General features: G+C 51.0%; 1 protein-coding gene across 23 annotated transcripts in view; it reads left to right on the plus strand.

The window, feature by feature from the left end:
• Positions 1 to 24870, plus strand: part of B3GNTL1 (UDP-GlcNAc:betaGal beta-1,3-N-acetylglucosaminyltransferase like 1) — a 99510-nt gene that overhangs the window by 20568 nt on the left and 54072 nt on the right. For 22 of the 23 annotated variants that reach the window (XR_011383297.1, XR_011383294.1, XR_011383295.1 and 19 more), the window contains exons 5-6: positions 8918 to 8983; positions 19326 to 19421. Coding sequence is in view for 16 of the 23 variants with exons in the window: in XM_070060062.1 (XP_069916163.1) it covers positions 8918 to 8983; positions 19326 to 19421 (162 nt within the window). In the remaining 7 variants the exon portion in view is untranslated. Of the gene's footprint in view, positions 1 to 4872; positions 5046 to 8917; positions 8984 to 19325; positions 19422 to 24870 lie in introns of all 23 variants that reach the window. The other variant, XM_070060069.1, reaches the window with a different exon arrangement.

Here is a 24870-nt window from a genome sequence, read left to right on the forward strand (position 1 = left end):
AACCCACTGGGCCCTGGTGCTGTCCCCTCTGGTAAGCTTTTGTCTTTGATCTGCAGTGTTTGGCGTGAGCACCATACTGCTGTGTCCTTCACCCATGTCCTTGCAGCCTGTTCAGTATTTGATGAGGTGCATCTCTTGAAGCAGCATGTAGGTGGCTCATGCTTTGTTTTTGTTTTTACTCTGGTCTGACAATGTGGTATTTTTAAAGACCTCTCTCTATTTTTTCCTTCAAGTTTGTGGACATCTCAGCCATGACTTGTGGAGAGGTTTTTCAGCCCCACTCTCCATCTTGCTGTCCTGTTAATGTTTTCACGCTGCACTCGAGTCTCCCATCTGTTGCTCTGAAGTTTTCAACCGTCTGATTTGCTGAGCACCAGGGTGTCTGTGAGGGATCTTCAGAAGGTTCATGGAGAATGCATATGATGAAAAACCTGTACAGATTTTCATTTCTTTGCAGCAAAATAAACTTACCTTTTAAATCCATTGTTTTCATGAACTTTTGAAAGTACCCTTATATTTTATCCAGTTAATTCCCTCTTCAGTTGTGTCTCGTCTGCCGTCTAGCCTGTCTGTTGAGTGCTTACTTTGTTGTCCTGTTTTCTATTTCTGGGATTTCCGTCTGGTTTTTACTTAGGAGCACTGACTGTCTCTGAGTGCTCTGAATGTGTCACTCACTGTGTTGTTTAGTCCGTGCCTCACAGCTCCATTCTGGGTTCTCTGTGGGTCTGCTTCTATTTTATGCTCCTTTCATTTACTTTTTTAGGCACAATTTGTCTTCTTGTTTGCCTCTTTACTTTTAATTGTGTACTGGAACATGAATTTGAAAAGTTCTAGAAACTGAGGGTTTGTTTTGCTTAGGTGGGCAGCCAGCCTGTGACGCAGCCCTGTTTCTGGTTGCCCTTTCCCTGTCTCAGCTGAAAGCCCTGAGGACCCCCAGCCTCTGTCCCCTCAGGTCTCTCACTGAGGTCTTTCCTCTGGCCCTGACAGTGTCAGGCGCCCTCTGAGCTGCAGCCTCTTCTGGCAGCTCTCAGGCAAGTGGGTGCCATGAGGGGCTGTTTGTAGAAGGAATTGGGTGGTCTCTCACCTGCTCCAGGGCTGGCTTTGCCCTGAGGGGCAGGTGACTGCATGGCAGCCAGCCTGCGCCCTCAGGTGCATGCTGTTTCTCACCTTTGGGGCTTCCTGCTCTTCCATGTCTTTGTCCTTCGACCTTAATGTCTCTCCAGTGCCTTTAACAGGAGTCTTGGACATTTTAAAATCATTTTTCTAGACCTGACAGTTGTCCTCATCGAGAATACTGTTCTGAAACAGTTTACTCACCCATTTCTGGGAGTAGGCTTTGCTTCTGGAATTTGTCTGTCTGTCTTGGATTTTACTGGGCTTTAAAAACTTGGTTGGATGGGGTCGGCACTGTGGCGCAGCGGGTTAACGCCCTGGCCTGAAGCACCGGCATCCCATATGAGTGCCAGTTTGAGACCAAGCTGCTCCACTTCTGATCCAGCTCTCTGCTATGGCCTGGGAAAGCAGAGAGGATGGCCCAAGTCCTTGAGCCCCTGCACCTGTATAGGAGACGTGGAAGAAGCTCCTGGCTCCTGGCTTCTGAGAGGCGCAGTTCCCGCCGTTGCAGCCAATTGGGGAGTGAACCATCGAGTGAAAGACCTCTCTGTCTTTCTCTCTCTGCCTCTCCTTCTCTGTGTAACTCTTGACTTTCAAGTAAAATAAATAAATCTTTAAAAAAAAAAAAACTTAGTTCGTGCTCTTACCAGTTTTGAAACTTTTTAGCTGTCGCTTCCTCAAATATTGCCTCTCCTCTACTCTCCCCCCAGCCCCCCACCTTTATAATTTATCTTGTTATTTCGTTGTTTTTTCCCTTTTTCTATTTTCCATTTTCTGGTCTCTTTTTGTTAAATTCTGAATAATTTCTTTTGCTAAATCTTCAAGCTCAGTGACTGTCTCTTGTAGTTCTATTTTTTTGGATGCATTCCCTGCTAGAAGTTGGGGAGGAGGCACCTGCCTCCTGCCCTGCTCCCGGAGGTGGGGGAGGAGATCTTGTCCGAGAAGTTCTCACTGCCACTGATGAGCTCTTTAAAAACATCTATTCTGCTGTTAAATTCGTTTTTTGCCTCATTTGGAATTGTATTTTTTCTAATTCTGCAAGCTTGTCTTTGTTTTTTCATGTGTGTTAAGTATGCAAAACATAAAATTGACACTTCAGATCACTTCGCTGTGCAGTTCTGTGGCAGTAGGCACACCTATGCCACTGTGTGGCTGTCACCGCCGTCTGCCTCCAGAACATTTCCATCTTCCCACGAAAACTCTGCCTCCATTAAACAGTAACTTGTCCCTGAGCCCCTGCTAACCAGTATTCTACTTTCTGTCTCTGCAAATTGTGTTCTAATTACTTCATAAAACAATATTTGTGCCATTATGTCTGGTCTATTACACATTTTTCTTTTCTTTAATAGGCTTTTTTTTTTTTGCATGTCTTTTTTTTTTTTTAAACTTATTTATTTTGAAAGAGCTACACAGAGAGAGGGAGAGACAGATCTTCTGTCCACTCACTCTTCAAATGGCTGCAGCAGCCGGCGCTGGGCCAAGCCAAAGCCAGGAGCTTCTTCCAGTTTCCCATGTGAGTGGAAGTCAGGGGCCCAAACAGTTGGGCCATCTTCTGTTGCTTTCCCAGGCCATTAGCAGGGAGCTAGATGAGAAGTGGAGCAGCCTGGACAAGAACTGGTGTCCCTATGGGATGCCAGCGTCATAGGCTGTGGCTTTATCCACTACGCTACAACACCATCCCTTGCCTAAGTCTTAAAACATTTTTGGTGGATACTCTGAATGCCTGGAGCCTTGTCTGTAACTTTGTGTCTCTGTCTACTGTCACTGTGTTTGAGCAGTTCTCCATGTGGTTGTGTGAGGCCTGCATGGGAAGTCCACTCGGAGCTTCAGCTCCCCTCTTCTCCTCGTTGGGAGGGAACCCTTGGTGGCCTGGGAGTTTGACAGGTCCCAGGCCCCGACCTTGAACAGACACTTGGCTTCCATTTCTGTTTCCTGCAGCCTTGCAGTGTTATCAAAACCAGACTTAAGTGAATTCACTGTTTTTCTGGATTGGGAGAGGTCTTAGGGCCACATGGGGCTCTTTCCCTCTCTAGTAGTATGCCTTCTCTTAGAGTTTGGCCCAGTAATTCAGTACTATCTTGTTAACTCATTGTTGCCTTTAAGACTTTTAAAATACTTTATGGACTCCCCAGTTTCAGCGGAGCAGCTGTTTGCGTGCTGTGAGTTACCTGTCACTTCTGTGGGTAGCGTTTGCTCCTGGCGCTGCAGGAATAGGCAGCTTGGATTGTTTGCTTCTCCTCTGTAACTTCAGATTTGGGGGAAATTAGGTTATGTGTGTAAAATATTGTGATATCAGAAATATACATTTGGACTCTGTTCCCCTCCTAGCTCAGAGCTCTAAGTTCTTTGGACTTCCTGGGGGACAGGCTCATCTTTTGCTGTAGCTCAGTGGCCTCTGGAGAGCTTCAGCACGGGGCATTACCAACCCTCGATTCACGGGGAGGGGCTGGAGGTGGAACGAATAATCGGTCATGCCTGTGTGAGGAAATCTGCACAGAAGCTCCAGAACGATGGAGTCCAGAGAGCTCCCGGGGTAGGGAGCCCCTGGGGGTGCTGGGGGTGGCACCCACAGCCCTACAGGGACAGAAGCCCTGCACCTGGTCATCTGGCTGTTCTTCCTCGTCCCCCATCACATCCTTCATGAGAAACTGGTGAAGGCGATTCCCCGCGAGCAGGGGCGTGAGAGCAAAAGCAACCACACCGAGCAGGGACGGTGGGAGCCCCGGCTCTGTAGCCAAGTTGCCCACAAGTGTGGGTGCCCTGGGCCCCCAGTCCTTGTGATGGTGTCTGAAGAGGGCACAGTGAGAACTGAGCTGTGACCCGTGGTGTCTGCACCGCCTTCAGGGGGTCAGTGTCAGACTAGTTCAGCCACAGGACCCCAGCTGTGTCTGGAGAGTCTGGGAGATGGTTAGTATGTTGTGGGTATGAAAACTCCCTAGAGCCTGGTCACCTCACTATGTTGGACACAAGCTCCCAGCAACAGCTGGGTCTGCCCTGTTCCCTGAGGGGTTTGGTACGATCAGGTAATTTCCAGCGGTGTCTTCAAATCTTAATTTGTCTAGAAGCCAAACACAAAGAAGGCTTAACAAACACAAAGGACTTTTGTTCTCTCGTGCAAAGAAACTGCGGCTGTTGCCTACTTTCTTCATTTGCTAGTAGCCTCCACCTCCACGCTCCCTACCCTGGCCCTGGCCGGGGCCTCTCAGTCGGATCTGAGGCCTGCAGCTCCAGGAATGTTGCCTAGTAAGGGGTACCTCACGCAGAAGCTGCTGCTTCTAATCCTGAATTTAGTCAGGTAGCCTTTTCTACTCCACATTTTTATGGTCAGAAAGGACATAGTGTTTCATTCTGCATTTATGGTATTTTTAGAATATATCTAAATTCTTTCCCCAGGCTGCCAAGAATGTTTCTTAACTGGTTATTCTTTTATAATCTCAGCCTGTCTGGGAATTTTGCATGCTTTGGGGTTCACAAATAATGGCATTTCCGAAAGCACCCTCAGATTGGGACAGCTACTTGAAATGCATACTGGGCTTTTGAAGTTCTATCCTTTTAACCCCTCTCCTCTGCATTCCGAATGCCAGCTGACTTCAGTTAAAATCAGCTCCTGGTGTTTGGCACCAGCTGTGAGCACCATAGACCTGGCCCAGAGCTGGAGGAGGGGCCTGTGGGGGACGCCTCCTGTGAAGGTGGTGGGATCACAGCCCCACCAGCGAAGCCTGGCTTGCTGTTCAAACATCCCCTCGCTTTCATGTGCAGTGGGGACTGTGGCCTCCTCCCTCCTCTCAGCAGAATGGCGGTGAGAGATCAAGGAGCTCATTTATAACCTACAGTCACTGTGGCTCTGAAGTGGTTCAGGGGCCGGCCCTGCTATCCATTCTTCGGGCTTGAATGTCTGCTCACTGCGTCCATCCTTGGACTACAGCTTGTTGGTGAGTGAGTGTGCAGTGTTTTCAGTTTTCTCTTTGTCCTTGCAGATGTTGACTTTACTTAGCCACCCAGCAGGGCAGGTGACTCTTTAGAAGTGATGGAGATTTGTATTTGAATGTACTTTGACTTCTGAGAGTGAGGATACACTAGGCAATTATAAGAGGACTTTGGGAAGTTTATGGAAAATGGAATTAAAAGATGAGTTTATTTTAGTGTAAAAAATGTCAAAATCCGTGCATAGTTTTTTCATAATACACATCTGAACTTTCTGAAGACAACACATATGCATGGATTTCGACATTTTTTACACCCAAATAAACTCATTTTTTAAAAACAAAATTTATTTTCATCTATTTGAAAGGCAGAGAGAAAGTTAGCAATAGAGGGTGGGGATGGAGATCTTTCATCCACAGGGTCACTCCTGAAATACCCACAACAGGGCGAGGCCAAGCTGAAGCCAGGAACCTGGAACCCTGTCTCGGTCTTCCACGTGGGTGGCACAGGCCTAAGCACTTGAGCCATTACCTGCTGCCTCCCAGGTGCAGGTAATGGATTAGCAGGAAGCTGGACTGGAATAGCCAGGACTAGAATGAGGCACTCCAATATGGGATGCTGGCATCCCAGGCAGCTGGTTAACTTGCTGTGCCACCTCACCCCCAAACTCACTTTTTTTTTTAATATCTATATTTATTTGAACGTTGTGTGGGGGGAAGATCTTCCATCTGCTGATTCACTCCCCAGATGGTTTCAGGGCTGAGCCAGGCTGAAGCCTGGTATCCTGCATGGGTGGCAGGGGCCCAAGCACTCGGGCCATCCTCAGCTGCCCTCTCCAGACCATTAATGGGGAAACTGGATTAGAAGTGGAGTAGTTGGGACACAAACTGGCACCCATATTGGATGCTGGTGTTGCAGATGGCAGCGCTGCTAGTTATGCCACAGTGCTGGCTCCCAAACTCACTTTTTAATTCTGTTTTCCACATCCTTTCTGAAATACCCTTGTATATACACACACATTCATGACAGTTGCAGTCCTGTTTCTGTAACTATCATGTGGTCATTGCTGGAAGCTGTAGCTCTCTTTGTCTACCCACCCTGTATTTCTGTTTGTCTTCAGCAGGCATCTCAGTGGATCATGGTCCTTAAGCTGATGGGGTGGCCCAGCCTGCATCCTGTCGGGTCTGTGGCATTCACGCTCCTGCCTGGATTGGGCTGTTGTAATTAGACACAGACCTAAACTCGGGGCATGGGAACCCTAAAACACACTCTAGGGGTCACCAGTATGCCGGACACACTTGCTCCCTCACCTCCATGTGGACAGTAGGGCAGTTCCCCTTGGTAGTTGGGACCAGTCGCCCTAGCCAGCCCTGTAACCCCTCTGAGTCTGCTGACCCGGGGTGTGGAGGTCTGAGGTGGCCAGTGGCATCTTTACTTCAGTTCAGAGGAGTTGTTGCCGTGCCCCCTGGAGGAAGCGTCCTCTTGCTGGAACCGAGACCTCTAGGCTGGCAGAGTAGAAAGTTGCAGGAACTTTAAGCAGAATTTTGATAGTGAGTCTGTGGGGTCAAAGCAAGTGGTACTGTTCCTTTTTCCACCCCTCGATTCCTGAATCCTGACTTGGGGGGTGCAGGGCCATCCACTGGACCCCGAAGCAGAGCATAGACAGCCTACTGGAGACCCTGTGGCTGCTCAGCTGGTCCTGTCATTGTGCCTCCAGCACTCTGGAGCCAGCAGCTTCAGGACGGTGAGGAAGAGGTAAGACCAGTGAGTTCCACAAGCACGAGTCCATAGCCACCCTTGATTGTGGTGCCATGAGGTCCTTGGTCAGGAGCAGTGCTGTGGGGACCACCTGGCAGTGGGTCACCCTTGATTGTGGTGCCGTGAGGTCCTTGGTCGGGAGCAGTGCTGTGGGTCCACCTGGCAGTGGGCCACCCTTGATTGTGGTGCCGTGAGGTCCTTGGTCAGGAGCAGTGCTGTGGGGACCACCTGGCAGTGGATCAGGCATCCTGTCCAGTTTTAACTATGAAATGCAATTGCTGCATGACTGAGTGAAACAGCCCTTCCAAATTTCATTTTCCTTGGCTGCACGGTGAGAGCAATGCTGGCTTCTCTGTCTCCAGCCGTAGGAGAGGGTGGTTAAGTGTCAGAGTGTGTGAATGTTCTGTAAATGAATGAGCTGAGCTAAATCCACTTCCTTGTTTAGTAAATATTTTGGGGACCAACAAAATACAAGCCCTGGGCTGGTCTTGGTTCCAGAAAGGGGTTAGAGACACTCCTTTGCAAAGGACACCTCAGCCTGGACCAGGGTCAGGCGTTGCACTGGGGATCAGCAGATTGCAGGCTTGACTCTCAGTGCTCCCTGCCTTTGGAGGTGGGTGAGGGTTGTCCTTCAGATGGTCCTCCTGCATGCCATAAACCAGGCCTCCCTCTCAGCAGCCTTACAAGCCACCGGAGCTTTTACCAACAGTGGGCAGAAATGTGTTAACCTGTGATTTCTCTCAGCCTCTGCTTTTTTTGAAATACCTGTTCAGGTTGAATGCTGCCACTTGTGTGTGTGACTCCTGTGTGCATGTAACTGCTGCTGTGTGTGTGTGACTCCTGCCTCCTGCTGTGTATGTGACTCCACTGTGTGTGTGTGTGTGTGTGTGTGTGTGTGTATGTATGACTCTTGCTGTGTGCTTGTAACCGCTGCTTGGTCAAGAACAGCCTGCCACATCCTGGGGCACCCTCCTTCCCTGCTGTTAGCCCCCTTCTCCTCACAGAGTGACCACTGCTGTGACCTAATGCACTTGTGTTTCTTTATGGTTTCTATTGTGTGTACATTTCTTTATAAACACTGTTCATCTTGCCTGGTTTCAGTATAAGTAAATGAAATAAATCCTCTCAATTCCAAATGACACTGGTTCTCATCCCCCGTGGGGCTAAGAGGATGGGCAGAACTCTATGAGGCAGCCTGGCCCTGTCCAGCCAGAGGGCGCATGTCCCCTGAGACGCAGGCATGCGCCACGTGGGGTGTCAAGGTCTTACACGTGTGCATGGAAGAGGCACAAGGGGTTTGGGACTGACCCAGCATCCCTGAGTTATCAGCTGGAGAAGTAAACTGCATGTTACTACTGTTGAACACCGTCCCGCAGGGAACCCAGTAGCAGCTGCAGAAACTTAAGTAGGAGCCACAGACCTGACAAGGAGTGAAGGAGCAGCGCAGAACAAGTACACGTTTCTTCACAGTGGTAACTGGCACAGTGTGTGTCCAGCTGATGCCCGTGACTGGGTCATTCCCACACTTGGGCAAAGCTGCCCAGCTGGTCCTGTCCGATGGTTCACTCCCCAGATGGCCGCAACGGCCAGAGCTGCGCCAATCCGAAGCCAGGATCCAGGAGCTTCTTCCAGGTCTCCCACGTGGGTGCAGGGGCCCAAGGACTTGGGCCATCTTCCACTGCTTTCCCAGGCCACAGCAGAGAGCTGGATCGGAAGTGGAACAGCCGGGACTAGAACTGGCGCCCATATGGGATGCTGGCGCTTCAGGCCAGGGCGTTAACCCGCCACGCCACAGCACCGGCCCCTTGTGTAAGATGTTTTACCATAGGTGGCTACACGCCTGGGTCTTAAGGGACGCATATCTGCCAGCTGGCTGGGCAGTGCCAGACTGTCTCCCACCATCTGTGCCCCCCTTCCCAGCCCTGTAGGGAAGGGAGCCTGGCCTCACTGGAGTAACCAGGGTTTTTCATTCTTTCTCTCTGAACAGTCACATTTCCCTCATGAGGCTCGTGGTGGATTCGCCCATCCAAGTCCACCAATGGGTGCATTTGCCTATTTTGCTATTGTTTGACTTATTTGTGCAGTTGCTTTTTGAGAAGTCAGGGTGTGCTCTCTCTTACAGGATGACGTGATGATGCCCCAGAGGGTGAGGTTGCAACATGAAGCTGCTGCCCAGCACCCAACCAGTGTAAGTATGACGCCTTCTTTCCATCGTGGTTTTGTTTTATTTTATTTTCACAGGTAGAGTTATAGACAGAGGGAGAGACAGAGAGCTCTTCCTTAACATTGGTTCACTACCCAAATGGCCACCACGGCCAGTGCTGCGCTGATCCGAAGCCAGGAGCCAGGTGCTTCTTCCTGGTCTCCCATGCATGTGCATGGGCCCAAGCACTTGAGCCATCCTCCACTGCCCTCCCGGGCCACAGCAGAAAGCTGGACTGGAAGAGGAGCAGCCGGGACTAGAACCCGGCGCCCATATGGGATGCCGGTGCTGCAGGTAGAGGATTAACCAAGTGAGCTACGGTGCTGGCCCCTTTCATCTTGGTTTTCTAAATGCAAGCTTTAAAATTGGCCATCTCTTGGGCTGGCATTGTAGTGTAGCAGGTGTAGCCAGCATCCCAAATAGGCACCAGTTCATGTTCTGGCTGCTCCACTTCTGATCCAGCTCCCTGCTGATGTGCCTGGGAAAGCAATGGAGGATGACCTAAGTGCTCTTGAGACCCAGAAGAAATTCCTGGCTTCAGCCTGGCCCTGCACTGGCCATTGCAGCCATATGGGGAATGAAACAGTGGGTGAAAGATCTCTCTCTCTCTCTCTCTCTCAACCCTCCCTCTCCCCTCCCCCTCCCCCTCCCCCATAACTCTGCCTTTCAAATAAATAAGCAAGTCTTTAAAAAAAAAAAAAAAAAAGCTGCCTCCACTGTGGGTGTGCAGGGTCCTCAGGGCAAGGCCCTGGGGGGTGTGGGGGCTTCTGTGTGCACTGCCTTTTCAGTGGGGGCGTGAGAGAGCTCTGGGCTTTTATCAGATTTTTGAAGGGTCAGGAGCAGTTTACCACGAGTAAGTGCCAGTATGCACAGGAGAGCAGTTTCCATGGACTCCAGAATATTCTAGGTCTTATGCCTCTCTGGTTGGGAAAAATGACAGGAACTATCCACGGTGTCGGGCAGCAGACCCGGTCCTTGTGCCAGAGGGAGGAGTCCACTGGGCCCCCAGGATTGCTGGCTGGCATTGGGTTTCACATGCCTCAGGGGTTTCTGTCTCAGCCCCCAGAGGTGCTGGCCACGTTCTCAGTCAGATGACAAGAGAGTAGGTGTGCAGACTGTGCTTTTTGAGTTTTGTTCCTTTGTTGGGAAAAGGAAAAAAAAGAAAAAAGATCATGTAGGTGAATGTCTGTGTAGGTCGTGTAAGGGAGATGCTGAGAGTGGCATTTGCAGACATTTTCTTCCCTGGGGCTGGCAGTATGATGGTAGTGTACACGGTGGTTAAAGGCGAGGAGTGACCCGGTTCTCCCAGTGTTGAAGTATTCTGGACTGTCAAGTTAAATGCTTGGAGCAGGTCTCTTTCCCTTTGCTTCTTCCTACAACCGAGTAATCCTATCAAATTGAAGTCGAGCAGACACTGCCCTGGGCCCTGGGCCTCAGTGTAACTGGGTGAGTCATCCTTACATAAGAGGGCCTGGCTGCATTCAGAGTGATGTTTACACAGCCAGAAACAACAGTTTCAGAGTATTTAAAATGCATTATACACTGGAAACTTCTAAGAATTTTGTGATGAGTGTTGACATTTTAGAGAATGAGATACTTTCAGATAAGTCTTCATTTTCATGCTGAAAAAGTTAAACAGACTGGCTTCATTCATGAGGTTACTTTTGGCCGTTCTTCATGTCATGGGTTCTGATGAACTGTGGTATTTGGGGATGCCCAGGAATTTGGGAGAATGCAAGCTGCTCGTTTGTCTGAATCAAAGCAGCCTGGGTTTGCATTTCTACGAAGTGTTTCAATTTCGAGGCTGTGTCTTCCTGGCCTTCCACTTTCTGGATACTCAGGGGGAAGCCTGGCTGCTCCTCCTGCCGTGTTTCTTCTAACTGCACAGGTATCAGTGCCCTTCCTCCTGCCAGGAGCCTTTTCTGTATGAAAATTGGGGATGTCGTAATAGTTTCGTTCCACCAAAACAAAGTCAGTTTTAGAAAGGTGGTTATTGTGAGGCCAGTTTTATTTTTAATCACAACCTACAAGAATCTTAATTTGCAGTTGCCAGCTGGCGATTATGTCAATTATATTGTAGACTTTGTTCTGAAAGAATGAAATGAATGCTGGCTGTATGCTTTTACTTGGTCATTTTCTTTAAAATGACCATTTACAAGAAAACCACTTAATTAGGAACTAAAGATCCTTGATGACAGCCTTTATAACTCGTGCAATTGAATGTAAACCACTGCAGAACATTTTTTTTGTTTGTTTTAAAGATTTATTTACTTATTTGAAAGAGTTACACAGAGAGGAGAGGCAGAGAGGGAGAGAGGTCTTCCATCCACTGGTTCATTCTCCAAATGGCCACAATGGCCGAAGCTGTGCCAATCTAGAACCAGGAGCTTCTTCCGGGTCTCCCACGTGGGTACAGGGGCCCAAGGACTTGGGCCATCTTCCACTGCTTTCCCAGGCCTTAGTAGAGAGCTGGATCCGAAGTGGAGCAGCCAGGACTTGAACTGGTGCCCATATGGGATGCCAGCACTGCAGGCAGCAGCTTTACCCACTACACCACAGCACTGGCCCCAGAATGTTTTAAATTTTACATTCTGGGCATCATTTGACAGCTCCAAGTATAATATTTGTATTTATTCACTCTTTTTTTTAAAGATTTATTTTATTTATTTGAAAGACAGAGTTACAGAGAGAGGTAGAGACAGAGAGAGAGGTCCTCCATCCACTTGTTCACTCCCCCGATGGCCGCAATGGCAGGAGCTGTGCCGATCCAAAGCCAGGAGCCAGGAGCTTCTTCCAGGTGTCCCACATGCGTGCAGGGGCCCAAGGACTTGGGCCATCTTCTACTGCTTTCCCAGGCCATAGCAGAGAGCTGGATTGGAAGTGGAGCAGCCGAGTCTCGAACTGGTGCCATATGGGATGTGGCAGCTTTACCCACTATGCCACAGTGCCGGCCCCCTCAGTCATACTTTTTAAAGATTTATTTATTTGGCCAGCATCGCGGCTCACTAGGCTAATCTTCCGCCTTGCGGCGCCAGCACACGGGGTTCTGGTCCTGGTCAGGGCGCCAGATTCTGTCCTGTTTGCCCCTCTTCCAGGCCAGCTCTCTGCTGTGGCCAGGGAGTGCAGTGGAGGATGGCCCAAGTGCTTGGGCCCATGCACATGCATGGGAGACCAGGATAAGTACCTGGCTCCTGCCATCGGATCAGCGCGGTGTGCCGGCCGCAGCACGCCGGCTGCGGCGGCCATTGGAGGGTGAACCAACAGCAAAGGAAGACCTTTCTCTCTGTCTCTCTCTCTCTCACTGTCCACTCTGCCTGTCAAAAAAAAAAAAAAAAGATTTATTTATTTATTTGAAAGGCTGAATTACTCAAAGAGAGGTGGGGGGAGAGAAAGAGAGAGAAAGCGAGAGAGCACTTTTCCATCCACTGGTTCACTCCCCAAATGTCTGCAACAGCCAAGGCTAGACCAGGCCAAAGCCAGAAACCAGGAACTCCATCTGTGTCACCAGGTGGCAGGGGTCCAAGCACTTGGGCCATCCTCCGCTGCTTTTCCATGCACACTAGCAGCGAGTTGGATTGGAAGTGGAGCAGTGCCGCAGCGGCAGCTTAACCCATTACACCACAACACCAGCCCCTATTCACTCATTTCTTGATTCCTCAGCAGAGGTTAGTTCTGGAACAAGAGGTAGAAGGAGCCAGGTGCCTCTGTTTGCTTGGGGTTGGAGTGGGTGGTCTTGAGGATGAGCAAGAAGGGAGCCGTCCTGGGGGGTCATCTGAGCAAAAGCACAGGGTAGGAAACCAAGATAAGAAGCCTTAGGGACACAAACCTTGGATGGGTGCCTGGTAGAGCAAGGTGCAGTGGTGCACGGAGGCCCCTCCCTGGGTCCTCGGGAAAGAGGGAACTTGAAGGCTGATAGTTGGCCTTCCCTGGGTCCCGACAGCTCCAGAGGATGGGTCAGCACGAGAGCGTCCAGGATCTGTGGTATCAAGGCAGCCTGGGTTTGGTATCAGTGCTGAGCTCATGGACACCAGGTGGGCATAGGTGGGAGAGCTGGGGCAGCAGAACCTCTGTGTGGGCATATGGTCTTCATCTCAGGGTGAGAGCCGTTGTTTCCCTGTCCTATCAACACCCAGCCCTCCTCGATTCTTTACCACCCTGTGGGGTAGCTGCTGCACCCATACGATCTCACCATCCCTTGTCCACCAAAGGGACAGTCTCGTGGACTTTCCTTGGGGGGAAGTGTGTTATCTCCACCGGGAGTCTGACCTGTATCAGCCAGGGGCGAGGCTACAGGGAGAGTCGGCAGGAGCTGCAAGGGAGCAAGACGCCTGTAGCCAGAGGCTGCCGTGTGCCATGTGGCAAGCCCTACTTTCCATGGGGTGAGCATTGCCTCACAGGCCTGCGGTGGCTGAGCTGATCAAGCTTGAGAGGCAACAGGGTTTTCCGGACCTAGCAGCTGCTGCTGCCTCTGCTTGTCCCTGGCCCACCATGGCCCCTGGAACAGCATGAAGAGTGGTTGCAGGCACTTTGCAGTTGGCTCGTTGGCCTTGAGTCCCACTTGATTCTTACAGGGATTCCTCTCTCCTGGCTGTCCACTGGGTTCCGGGCTCTGTCACTTAGTTCTCAGCACTCTGAAATAAGCTGGTGTTGGTGACACCTTCACCCAGTTCCTCAAAAGGTTCTTTGGTGTCACCCGCCTCCTTGTGTCCTGTCAGCAAAAGTCTGGAGGCCTTGGGAGTAAGTTGCCCTGGATGATGTCTGTCTGTCTCTGATTGGTACGTGTTACATCAAAGCATGGCGTTCTCTTAGGGTACCACCATTTGGTGGTCAACAGAAGGACATCAGCCGTGATCTCCTGTCACTCTTGGACCATTCATGTTTTACCTGCAGTTCTGGTCCAGAATCCAGTCCAGAGCCGTTGTGATGCTCAGCTATCGTTAGCTGTGTGCTCTTAAGGGATGAATTTCATAAAATGGGAACCAAGAGCAGCCAAGATTAAATGATGGAGTTAAAATGAATAAAATCTATTCATTCTGGGGCCAGCAGTGTGGAATAGTGGATTAAGCCACCACCTGTGATGCTGCCGTCCCATATGGGTGCCAGTTTGAATCCCAGCTGCTCCACTTCCCATCCCTCTCCCTGCTGATGTGCTTGGAAAGGTAGCAGATGGCCCAAGTACTTGCGCCCCTGCACCCGTGTGGGAGACCTGGATGGAATTCCCAGCCCCTGGGTGCAGCCTGGCCCAGCCCTGGATGTTGTGCCGTTTGGGGAGTGAACCAGTGGATAGAAGGTGTGTCTGTCTGTCTCTCTGTCACTCTCACTGTCTCACTCTCACTCTCTGTCACTCTCTAATTCTGTCTTTCAAACAAAATAAATCATAAACACAACAAAAAAAAATTTAAAGTAAATGATCACTGGCCATGGCCTTCTCTTTTTTTTTTTTTTTTTTTTTTTTAAGATTTATTTATTTGAAAGTCAGAGTTACACAAAGAGAGGAGAGGCAGGGAGAGAGAGAGGTCTTCCATCCAGTGGTTCACTCCCCAATTGGCCGCAACGGCCAGAGTTGTGCCGATCCGGAGCCAGGAGCCTCTTCTGGGTCTCCCATGCGGGTGCAGGGGCCCAAGGACTTGGGCCATCTTCCACTGCTTTCCCAGGCCATAGCAGAGAGCTGAATCAGAAGAGGAGCAGCCGGGACTACAACCGGCACCCATATGGGATGCTGGCGCTTCAGGCCAGGGCGTTAACCCGCTGAGCCACAGCACTGGCCCTGGCCTTCTTGATGCAGAGTCCTGAGGTGACACAGAGCTCCCATGTCTGTTTGGTCTCTGTCCCTCTGCTTATAAAGCCACCAGGGCCCAACCAGCAAATCCAGTCACTCTGCAGAGGCCTCACCTCTGAACACTGTGCTGGACTGAGTCTGCACACCAGTGTAGAGTGAGCGGGACTGAGTGAGTGCGAGATTTTTTTTGATAAGCTGCCCAGTTCCTAGAGGCAGCTCCAGGGGTCTCTGGGCCGTGGTCTGAGCAACTCTCACTGGGAAGCATTAGGGTGATAGGCGCTCTTCGTCCTCTCGTCACCACACCACCCACTTGGGAATAGTACGTGGAACCCTGGTGCTGGTGATTCGGTGTGGGACAGACATGCCCCAGGAACAGGGCCCTAAGGGTAGGCCTGCCTACCTGGTAATCATACATACCCCACATGCAGTGCCATCTTGCCAGCAGAGGATGGTGAACCCAAGGGGAGTTCACATCCGTGTCAGAAATGTGTTTTTCTCTTGCCCCAGTGTGATTTTGAACTTGAATTCTCAGGTCTCCTTATTTCATTAGTGATTGTTGTGTGCACTCTCATGTGCATCAGAAGCCAAAGCCAACATTGCCTAGCACTGTGGGCAGGGGCAAGTGGGCTTTGAAGGCCTCCTCAGACCATGCAGCTTTGCCAGACTGATATAGAGGGGTTAGGGGCTCACCTGGAGGACTGCATTCCTTTCTACAAGGAGAATGGCTTTGCTGTGTTCACAGTGGGCTTCAGCTGGACACACTGGATGGCCGAGGCTAGGATTTGGAGGCTCCAGCACACTCACAGTTGTGAGAATGCTGGCTGGCTGGCTGCTAGAATCCCCCTGCCTTGCCCCATGCCCCCCAACCCCTCCCTGTGGCTGGCTGGTGTTAATTGTGGTGGCAGATTCCAAGAACAGGTGTCCCAAGAGAACCCATTAGAGGCTGTGTTACCTTTCAGTCTGGGCCTAGATTCAAGGGGAGGGGCACAGATCCCTCCTCTCAATGAGATGAGGGTCTGGTTACCATGTGAGAGCAGGCAAGATAGAGTATGTGGTGTGTCCAGCTTGGGAAACACCCAAGGCCACACCCCTCAGCCTCTTTCCCACCTTCAATATCCCTCCTTTCAACGTTTTGACCTTTTTTTCTCAGATTTAGCCAACAGATGCTAATATTCCCCACATGAGTTTGGAGTTTCAAGGTTCCTTATGGGACTGACTCCAGGAACCTGTACTTCCTGCCTCACCTGTTGGCACAAACGCACAGAATGTCTCAGGAGCTCCACACTCGTGACTTCTTCATGGAATTTGGAAGTCAGCTAGCTTAGTATGTGCTTTGAAGAGAGTTCGGTTCACAGATAGAATACAGTAGTATAAATGAAGAGAAGTATATATCTGTGGTCAGGTGTTTTATTCGGATTAGAAAATGAACCTTTAGAGAAATGCAAATTAAAATCACATTGAGAGCCCGCCACACACTTGTCAGAATGACTGAAATGCAGACTTTGACAGTGGCAGATGCTGGTGGCACTGCAGAAAAACAGGGTAACCAGTACATTGCTGAGAGGAATGTGAAATCAGGCAGCCGTCTTGCCAGGAAACAGTTTGGGAATTTCTTAAAAAATGAACGTGTAACCACCCTGTGACCCAGCAACTGCCAGTGAAAACTAAATGCTCAGCAAAAACCTGCGCATGAGAGTCCAGAGCAGATTAGCAGTGGTAGTCCAAGCCAGGAATGACCTGGTTGAGGGCATCCGGTGAGACCACAGGGCTTCCACACCCTAGCACTGTTTCCAGCAGAACCCTGCAAAAGGTCTCCGGGCCGGGGGGCGGGGTCGTGAAAGCCAGTGACCGAGGCTGTGTTAGCTCCACTCAGGCCATATGCTTGGAAGGGCAGTACTGTGGCACTGCGGCAGGGGCCGTGCTGCCCAGCTCAGGCAGGGTGAAGGGGATGTGGGTCCTCAGTGCAGTCTGGGCCTGGACCCTGCCAGAGCCTGTGTGGCTCATACTATGCTCCGTGTGTCCAGATAGGTGAGGAATGCGAGAGGGGTGTGTGTGGGGGGGTCGATCGGTCTAGTGCTTCACATGCATACCACCAGAGCCAGCGCTGTGGCATAGTGGGTTAAGCCGCCATCTTATGTGCATAGGCATCCTGTATGGGTGCTGGTTCAAGTCCTGGCTGCTCCAGTTCTGATCCAGCTCTGTGCTGATGGCCTAGGAAAGCAGCAGAAGATGGCTCAAGTGCTCGGGCCCCTGTCACCCATGTGAGAGACCTGAAAGAAGCTCCTGGCTCCTTACTTTGGCCTGGCCCAGCCCTGGCCATTTGGAGAATGAACCAGAGAATGGTAGACCTCTCTTTCTTTCTCCCTCTCCCCTCTCCCCTCTCCCCTCTCCCCTCTCCCCTCTCCCCTCTCCCCTCTCCCCTCTCCCCTCTCCCCTCTCCCTCTCCCTCTCCCCTGTCCCTCTCCCCTCTCCCTCTCCCTCTCCCTCTCTCTGTGTGTGTGTGTGTGTCTGTCTGTCTGTCTCTGTCTCTCCCTCTGTAATTCTGACTTTCAAATAAATAAAAAAATCTTTTTTAAAAAAATGCCTGCTTCCCACAGTAGTATACCTGAGTTCAAGTCCTGGCTGTGGTTCCTGCTTCTAGCTTCCTACCATCGCAAAGCATGGGAGGCAGCAGTGATGATTCAAGTATTTGGGTCTTTGCCACCCACATGGGAAACCTGGATTGAATTACAGGCTCCTGGCTTCAGCCTGGCCTACCCCTGCTGTTGTGGGCATTTGGGGAGTGAACCAGCAGATGGAAGATATCTCTGTTTCTCTCTTTTTCTCTGCTTCTCCACACCAGCCAACAAACTACACCAAAAAGTCCTTAAATACCTTGGTGTACCTTTTGATCAATTCCTAGTAAAACTGGTTCACTGACATTGCTCTTACTGACTGCTGTTAAGTTTTTGTTGTGGCCGGCGCCGCGGCTCACTAGGCTAATCCTCCGCCTAGCGGCGCCGGCACACCGGGTTCTAGTCCCGGTCGGGGCGCCGGATTCTGTCCCGGTTGCCCCTCTTCCAGGCCGGCCCTCTGCTGTGGCCAGGGAGTGCAGTGGAGGATGGCCCAGGTGCTTGGGCCCTGCACCCCATGGGAGACCAGGAAAAGCACCTGGCTCCTGGCTCCTGCCATCGGATCAGTGTGGTGCGCCGGTCGCATCGCGCCGGCCGTGGCAGCCATTGGAGGGTGAACCAACGGCAAAGGAAGACCTTTCTCTCTGTCTCTCTCTCTCACTGTCCACTCTGCCTGTCAAAAAAAAAAAAAAAGTTTTTGTTGTTATTTTTTCATTGGTCATCGGGGAGGGAAAGCTCAGTGTTGGGGCCTGCCCTCTCGGTCTCTGCCTGCTCAGTCTCTCCTGCCTTGCCTGGGGATTGTGCCTGTGAGGACCTTTACTCACAAGGAGCTCTGACAGCCCTGGGTCCTCACTGAAGGGTGGATGCTCTGCCGGCAGACACAAAGGGAGATGTGCGCCACCTAACAGCCGGTATCCAAGTAGGACTAGTTTTTGTCAGGTCTCTGCTTCTGAGGGATGTGAAACATGTGAGGTTTGTCTGGTTGCAGGGTGCCCTGGAAGGGCAGTGGTGGTGAGAGGGAATCGAGTCCATAGTTGGGAGGAGGCAGAGGCTGGGATGGGACCAAAGTAGGAGGTAAGAGGCAGTGGGACCTGTGCGGTTCCACCCAAGGTGTTGTCAGGCCAGAAACGGAAAGGGGGAGGCGTAGAGCCACGAATAGGCATTTTCTGAGATGGAGCTTGTGTGTCTGATGGCCCTGAAATGTCGGGCATCCAGTGGTCCTGCCTGCAGCCCACGCAGGAGGAGGGTCTGGGAAGGACTGAGGGAGGCTTCCTGGGGGAAGTGACTTTTATTTAGAGAGTTGATTTCCTGACACAGAATCTGGCACCCTTGGTTTGCTGCCCAGAGCCTGTGGTGGTGACTCTGTCATGTTGAGTTAGGGTCAGGAGGGAAAGTACTAGAAATAGCCATATTTTGACCTTATATTTGTGTCATTTTAATTTGAGTACATTAAACGGAGAGCATTATCAGTGATAAATTCTGTTTTATTTTATTTGAGAGGCAGAGAAAGAGAAATCCTCCACTCATTGGCTCATGCCCCAGATGCCTTGGGGCCAGGCCCAAGCTGAGAGCTGAGAACTCACTCTTGGTCTTTCTTGTGAGTTGTAGGAACCCAAGCACTGAAGCCGTCACCACTGTCTCTCAAGGTGCACATTAGCAGGAAGTTATACTGGAAAGCAGGGTAGGGACTGGAACCCAGTGCCCACTCCTGTGACACAGTCTTCCTCTGGCTTAGGGCAGCTTTAACTGTTCAAGACTAAATTTGCATGCAGGTCATCCAGCACATGCCCACCCTGAGCTGGAGCAGGTGTCACCACCTCCCTAGCCTCCAATCTAGAAGGTCTTACCTGTCGGATTCCACGGTTTCTGTTTTCTGTCTGTGCACGCAGGGGTCTGACATGCCCACTCTCATGCCTTTCTCTTACATTCTTCTCAGATCATAGGATGCCAAGTGAGGAGAGAGCCCCCGAACTCCACTGAACGATACACGCGTTGGGTCAACCAGCTAGCACCTGACCAGCTTCTGACACAGGTACCCTTGCGCGTGCAGTTGTTGTGCGGTGCCTCTGCTCCCTCCTGGAGCAGTAGGCGGAGCTTGTGTGTGGCTGTAGCCAGCCATCAGTGCGTGGTCTGGGCATGTTCACTGCTGTTCACATGGCGGTTGATAGGCAGAGTGTCAGGAAGGGCCAGCTGATTGGAAACACTGAGCAGCTGCTTTGTGAAGTGATGCTTCAGGCCAATGCTAGTTATGCCCAGAAAATCAGCTGTGAGGCCATGGCCATGGCCAGCCGGGGGCCCATAGTCGCGGAGTTGCTGATGGGAGACTAGCCATGGGGGTCATCAATGGGGACTGCCTGGGGTCTGAAAGGAGGGTGTGGACATTGTTGGATCCGTGTCTGTGTCTTGTGCCATGTCAGGACAGCCCTTCCTGCACAGATTGGCACACTGGGCCAGCGTGGGCTGCAGCTTCCCAGCCCCATATTTCCGTTGTGGGCTGTGTACTAGGAGTGTTAGGACGTGCTGTGTAGTGAATTCATGGCAGTACTCAGAACAGGACACGTTGCTGTCCTGTAAGTGCAGGCCCCTCTGGGCAGACAGGGCGCTGTGGTCTCCCGGCAGGCCAGGCTGCTGCTGCACTGACCGGAGAAGGAGGTGCTCTTCGCTTCAAGACAGACCTCACTACGAGTGATTTTCAGGAGCAGACTGTAGTGTGGGTTCATGATCTGCCACGGAGGGTCAGGTTTTGTACTCATAAACATTTGTTTTTATTTTTGGTATTTCTTAATTAAAAGAAGTTAATGTTTCTTTATCAGTTATATAACTGTATCTACTTAAACAATTTAAAAGCATTTGTAAAAAGTATGCTTCACTTTTATAAAGAAATTAAAACAATATTAAAACACCCACAAAGAACAGAGTGTTGCCAAGCCCAAAACCTACGTGCTAGTCCATGTGAACGATGGCTGCCATGTTGACAAACCTCCTCCAGGTGTTTCCCGTTTGGGGCTCATACAGCTGTCACTAGAGCCCCCTGATCTGCCACTTGGAGAGTGGTGGCCGTTTTCATGTCACGTTTGCTGTGAGGCCGTGATAGGCATCCAGGCCGTGATTGTCTGAAATATCTCTGAAATTCCCTGCGTGTCTCAGAGGCTGCTGTCAGCAGAATAAAACATTGTTTCATAGAAGTGAGCTAGTTTAGGTAAGGATCATGTTCCCTCTGAAGATCTCAGGAGTGATCTGTTAGGCAGGTCCAGGCCACCGTGGAGCCCAGTCTGCAGGGGAAACGGCAGCTCCTTCTCACACTGGCCCGACGGCTGCAGCAGGCTGGTGCAGTTTCACCCCCCAACACACACGTACCAGGTGCTTCGTGGCCGCCATGTGGCATCGACAGCCTTCCACCCGAGCATTCCTGAAGGCTTAGTGATGTCAATTCATCTTCAGAGGGCCACGTAGCAACACCCTGTGGAGGGGCTTCTGGCTGGGTCACGAGTTCCAGGATTCTTTCCCACAGAGCTGCCCTGCAGGACTTGAAGTGTGCTCTGCTGGGGAATCTTCTCACACACAGCGCGTGCTGTGCTCGTACGTCGGGCAGCCTGAGGTCGCCCTGCAGGTGGAGCTCCTGCTGGGCGTGCCGTCCTCTGAGGCATCTGTGTCTGAGTTCAGTGGTGATGACCCAGGAGTGTCTTTCCATGGTGTGTGGTGGGGAGAGACTCCCTCCATAGGAACGTCAGTTTGACTGCCGGCCTTCACGTGGCGCTACTTTGTGCAGTGCAGAAGCTGGCAGTTTGTTCACCTGGACCCTTGCTTCCCATCATCCCAGCCCCAAACCTGACAAGTCAAGCTCTCAGTTCCACTTCTCCCTCTTGTGGAAATGTGGCCCTTCCTAAGGCAGAGGGCCTGGGGCACCAGAACCAGCTCTGTCTGGTTGGCAAGTTGTAGAGGTAGGGCCAGCTCTCAGGCCCTGTTACCTGACACCGTCTTTTGTGGATGCCTGTCCTTAAGAGTGTTTTGGGGGGGGGCGGGCAAGCAGAGTTAGAGAGTTATAGACAGTGAGAGAGAGAAAGGTCTTCCTTCCGTTGGTTCACTCCCCTAATGGGCCGCTACGGCGGGTGCTGCACCGATCAGAAGCCAGGAGCCGGTACTTCCTCCTGGTCTCCCATGCCGGTGCAGGGACCCAAGCACTTGGGCCATCCTCCACTGCCCCCCGGGCCACAGCAGAGAGCTGGACTGGAAAAGGGAGCAACTGGGACTAGTACCCGGGGTGCTGGCGCCGCAGGCGGAGGATTAGCCAAGTGAGCCACGGCGCCGGCAGAGTGTTTTGTTTTTTAAGTTTATTAGACAGAAGAGAGAAGAAAGAGAAAACACCTGCCCACTGATTGACTCCCCAAGTGCCGAGAGTATCACTGCATGGACAGGGGAGTTGAAGCTGGGAACATGCAACTTTAATCCAGTTCTTCTGTGTGGGTGCCATAGACCCAGGCAATTGAGCCATCACCGTCCTCCCTGTCAGGGTGCGCATTAACAGGAAGCTGGAGTTAGGATTGAAGCTGGGACTCAAACCTAGGTCCTCTGATGTGGGATGCAGGTTTCGTAACCAGCAACTTAGCCACCAGATTAAATGCCCTCCACATCAGGATTTTTTAACTCAATATTTAGGAAAATTTTAGACATTATGGAAGGAAAAGAGTACTGCAACTTCTTCACCCACCTTCAACTCTGTCCTCGTCTGCTCTGGTCACCTGCGCCTTGTCCATCCCTCTCCCTGCCCAGAGTTATTTGGGGCAAATTCTAGAGCCACATGGTTCGCCTGTGAGGATCTAATCTGCAGCTCCACAAAAGCGTTGCTGTCACACCTGGCAGGTGAATGCCAGTGACCGAAGTCTGTGTCAAGAGCTGTGTGTTTCTCACAATCATTCACACGTTTGTTCATTTGAACTGTGGTCCAGCAAAAGGGACAGCTGCTTGAGAGTCTCAAATCTTTATTTTTTTCAGGTCATCCTCTTGCTTTCTGTTTGGTTTACCATTTTCTGTAAAAGGGTATTTGCAAAGTTACACAAACGAGAGCTGAGGAAGCAAGGTGTACCTCCTGTTTCTGCTGTCATCAGTGCATGACTGACATTTATCCAAGATCATTTTGTCCATGTCTGTAAAAGAAAAGGATTCTCGGGGCCGGCGCTGTGGCGTAGCGGGTAAAGCCACCACCTGCAGTGTCAGCATCCCATATGGGCGCTGGTTCGAGTTCAGGCTGCTCCACTTCCGATCCAGCTCTCTGCTGTGGCCTGGGAAAGCAGTAGAAGATGGCCCAAGTCCTTGGGCCCCTGCACCCATGTGGGAGATCCGGAAGAAGCTCCTGGCTCCTGGCTCCTGGCGTCAGATCAGCGCAGCTCCGGCCATTGTGGCCAACTGGGGAGTGAACCAGCAGATGGAAGACCTCTCTCTCTGCCTCTCCTCTCTCTATGTAACTCTGACTTTCAAATAAATAAATAAATAAATCTTTTAAAAAATAAAAAGAAAAGGACTATCAACAAGCACGGGACCCTTACCTCATCTAAGAAACTGGCAGACCCTTTAATATCTCTGTGTGCAGGCAGTGTCTGGGTCGCCTCGCTGAGCCTGCTTCCCTTCTCTCCTTCCTGTTCGTCCTCTGTCTCTCGTTTGAGTTGGGATCCACACATTTGTCGTTGTTGATTCATTTCTTTCACTCTTTAGATTTCGCCTCCATTGTTTTTCTTTTTCCATGAAATACTTTGCTGAAGGTGTTGGATAATTTGGTCGTCAGCTCCATCAGAGGTGAGAAATTTGTTCACATCCTTCTCAGCCCTGGTTTTCTTGTGCACTGGTACTGAGGTCAGACTTGATGAGATCTGTGGCTGTTGGTCTGTTTGTCTTCTGTTTACTTTTAAACAGCTTTGTTGATATATAACTGATGTAAACTGCACCAGTTTCAAACGTACCATTTGATGGGTTTTGACAGGGGCCCTCACGGCAAGATCTAGAGACACACAGTCCCCCTGAGCCTCAGTGCCCACCCTTCCGTGTTGCCTCCACTCTCTCTGTGATGCCAGCTGGTCAGATGAGTGTCCCAGGAAAAGAACCATTTGTGCTGTGGATACTTCTGGTTAGCTCCTTTCCTTCACAGTCATCCTGTTGAGAGTCTTGCATGTCGTTTGCTGATTAGAGTTCCTGCGTATTCACTGAGTGTTCCATCATACACACCCCTTCATACACACAAGAGCAGCTGCTGAGTCACTAACAGGAATTGGGTGAGATGTGGAGAAATTGGAAGCTTTGTGTACTGTTGGTGGGAACGTAAAATGGTGCAGTTGCTGTGGGAAACAGGATGGTGCTTCCTCAATATATCAAAAGTAGAACTCATGACCCAGCACTTCCACTTCTGGGCTTGTATCCCAGGTAATTGGATGCAGGCTGTTAAAGATGTGTGTGCACCCACGCTCTGAGCAGCTTTGTGCACTAGAGCCGCAGGATGGGAACAGCCCAGTGTCTGAGTGAGCAAGCTGTGGTGGAAACCAGTGGAATGTCAGTCAGTGTTATTTCTTTAAAATGAATGAAATTCTGAAATACGCTACATGGATGAACCTGGGAGTGTATATCTGTATGTGTGCCTGGAGGCTGCACTCGTCACAACTGAATGGGGGTCAGTGGTACCCACACGGGAAAACTCTCCCACAGGGTTGTCGTCTTTTCTTACAAAGTCTGCTCAATAACAGTTTTGCACTTTGAAGCAAGGTTAGGCTCACAGGGAAGTTACAGAAATGGAACAGAGTTCCTGTGTGCCTGCCCCCATTCCTAGCATCCTGTTTAACTGCAATGGTCGTAAAGCCCAGAGGGTTCAAAAGGGTGTGAAGCAGAGCCACAGCTCTGGATTCACAGGGCGGATGCAGGGCTACTCCCACTCCCCTGGGGCTGCCCTCAGGCGTGCTCTTTCCCACCCTGTCTTCAGGTGTTGGGGGGCTGCCATAACAAAAATGCCAGCAGGGGTAGCTTCTGAACCACAGCCTTTATGTCTTCACACTCTGGGCAGGGCATTCTGAGATCAAACACTGGTGGATGTCATGTCCACGGAGGTTCTGCTGCTTGCTGGCCAACATGGCAGTTTCCTTCTTGGTCTTACAGGTGGGAGCTAACGGACAGCTCCTGGAGGTGTTCCATTCTTCAGGATGGAACCTTCCTGAATTACCTCCAGCAGCCCCAACTCCTCATCCTGTCCCTGTAGGGGTCAAACTTTGACAGCAGATTCAGCATGTGACTTCGAGGGGCATGCACAATCCGATCCGCTCTCAGATTTGTCTTCCAGTGAAATGACGTGGTGCCTCGAGCCAGCTGTACTCTTGCAGCTTCCACGGTTCCTCCTATTGCTGAGCAGCGGTCTGTTGCACAGACAAGCTTGTTCGCACACAAGCCACTGCTGAGGGCGTTGGGCTCGTCTCTACCTGGGGGCTGTTGCTCACTGGGCCACCGTG

Source organism: Oryctolagus cuniculus, chromosome 17, assembly GCF_964237555.1.
Source record: "Oryctolagus cuniculus chromosome 17, mOryCun1.1, whole genome shotgun sequence".
NCBI classification, from domain to species: Eukaryota; Metazoa; Chordata; class Mammalia; order Lagomorpha; family Leporidae; genus Oryctolagus; species Oryctolagus cuniculus.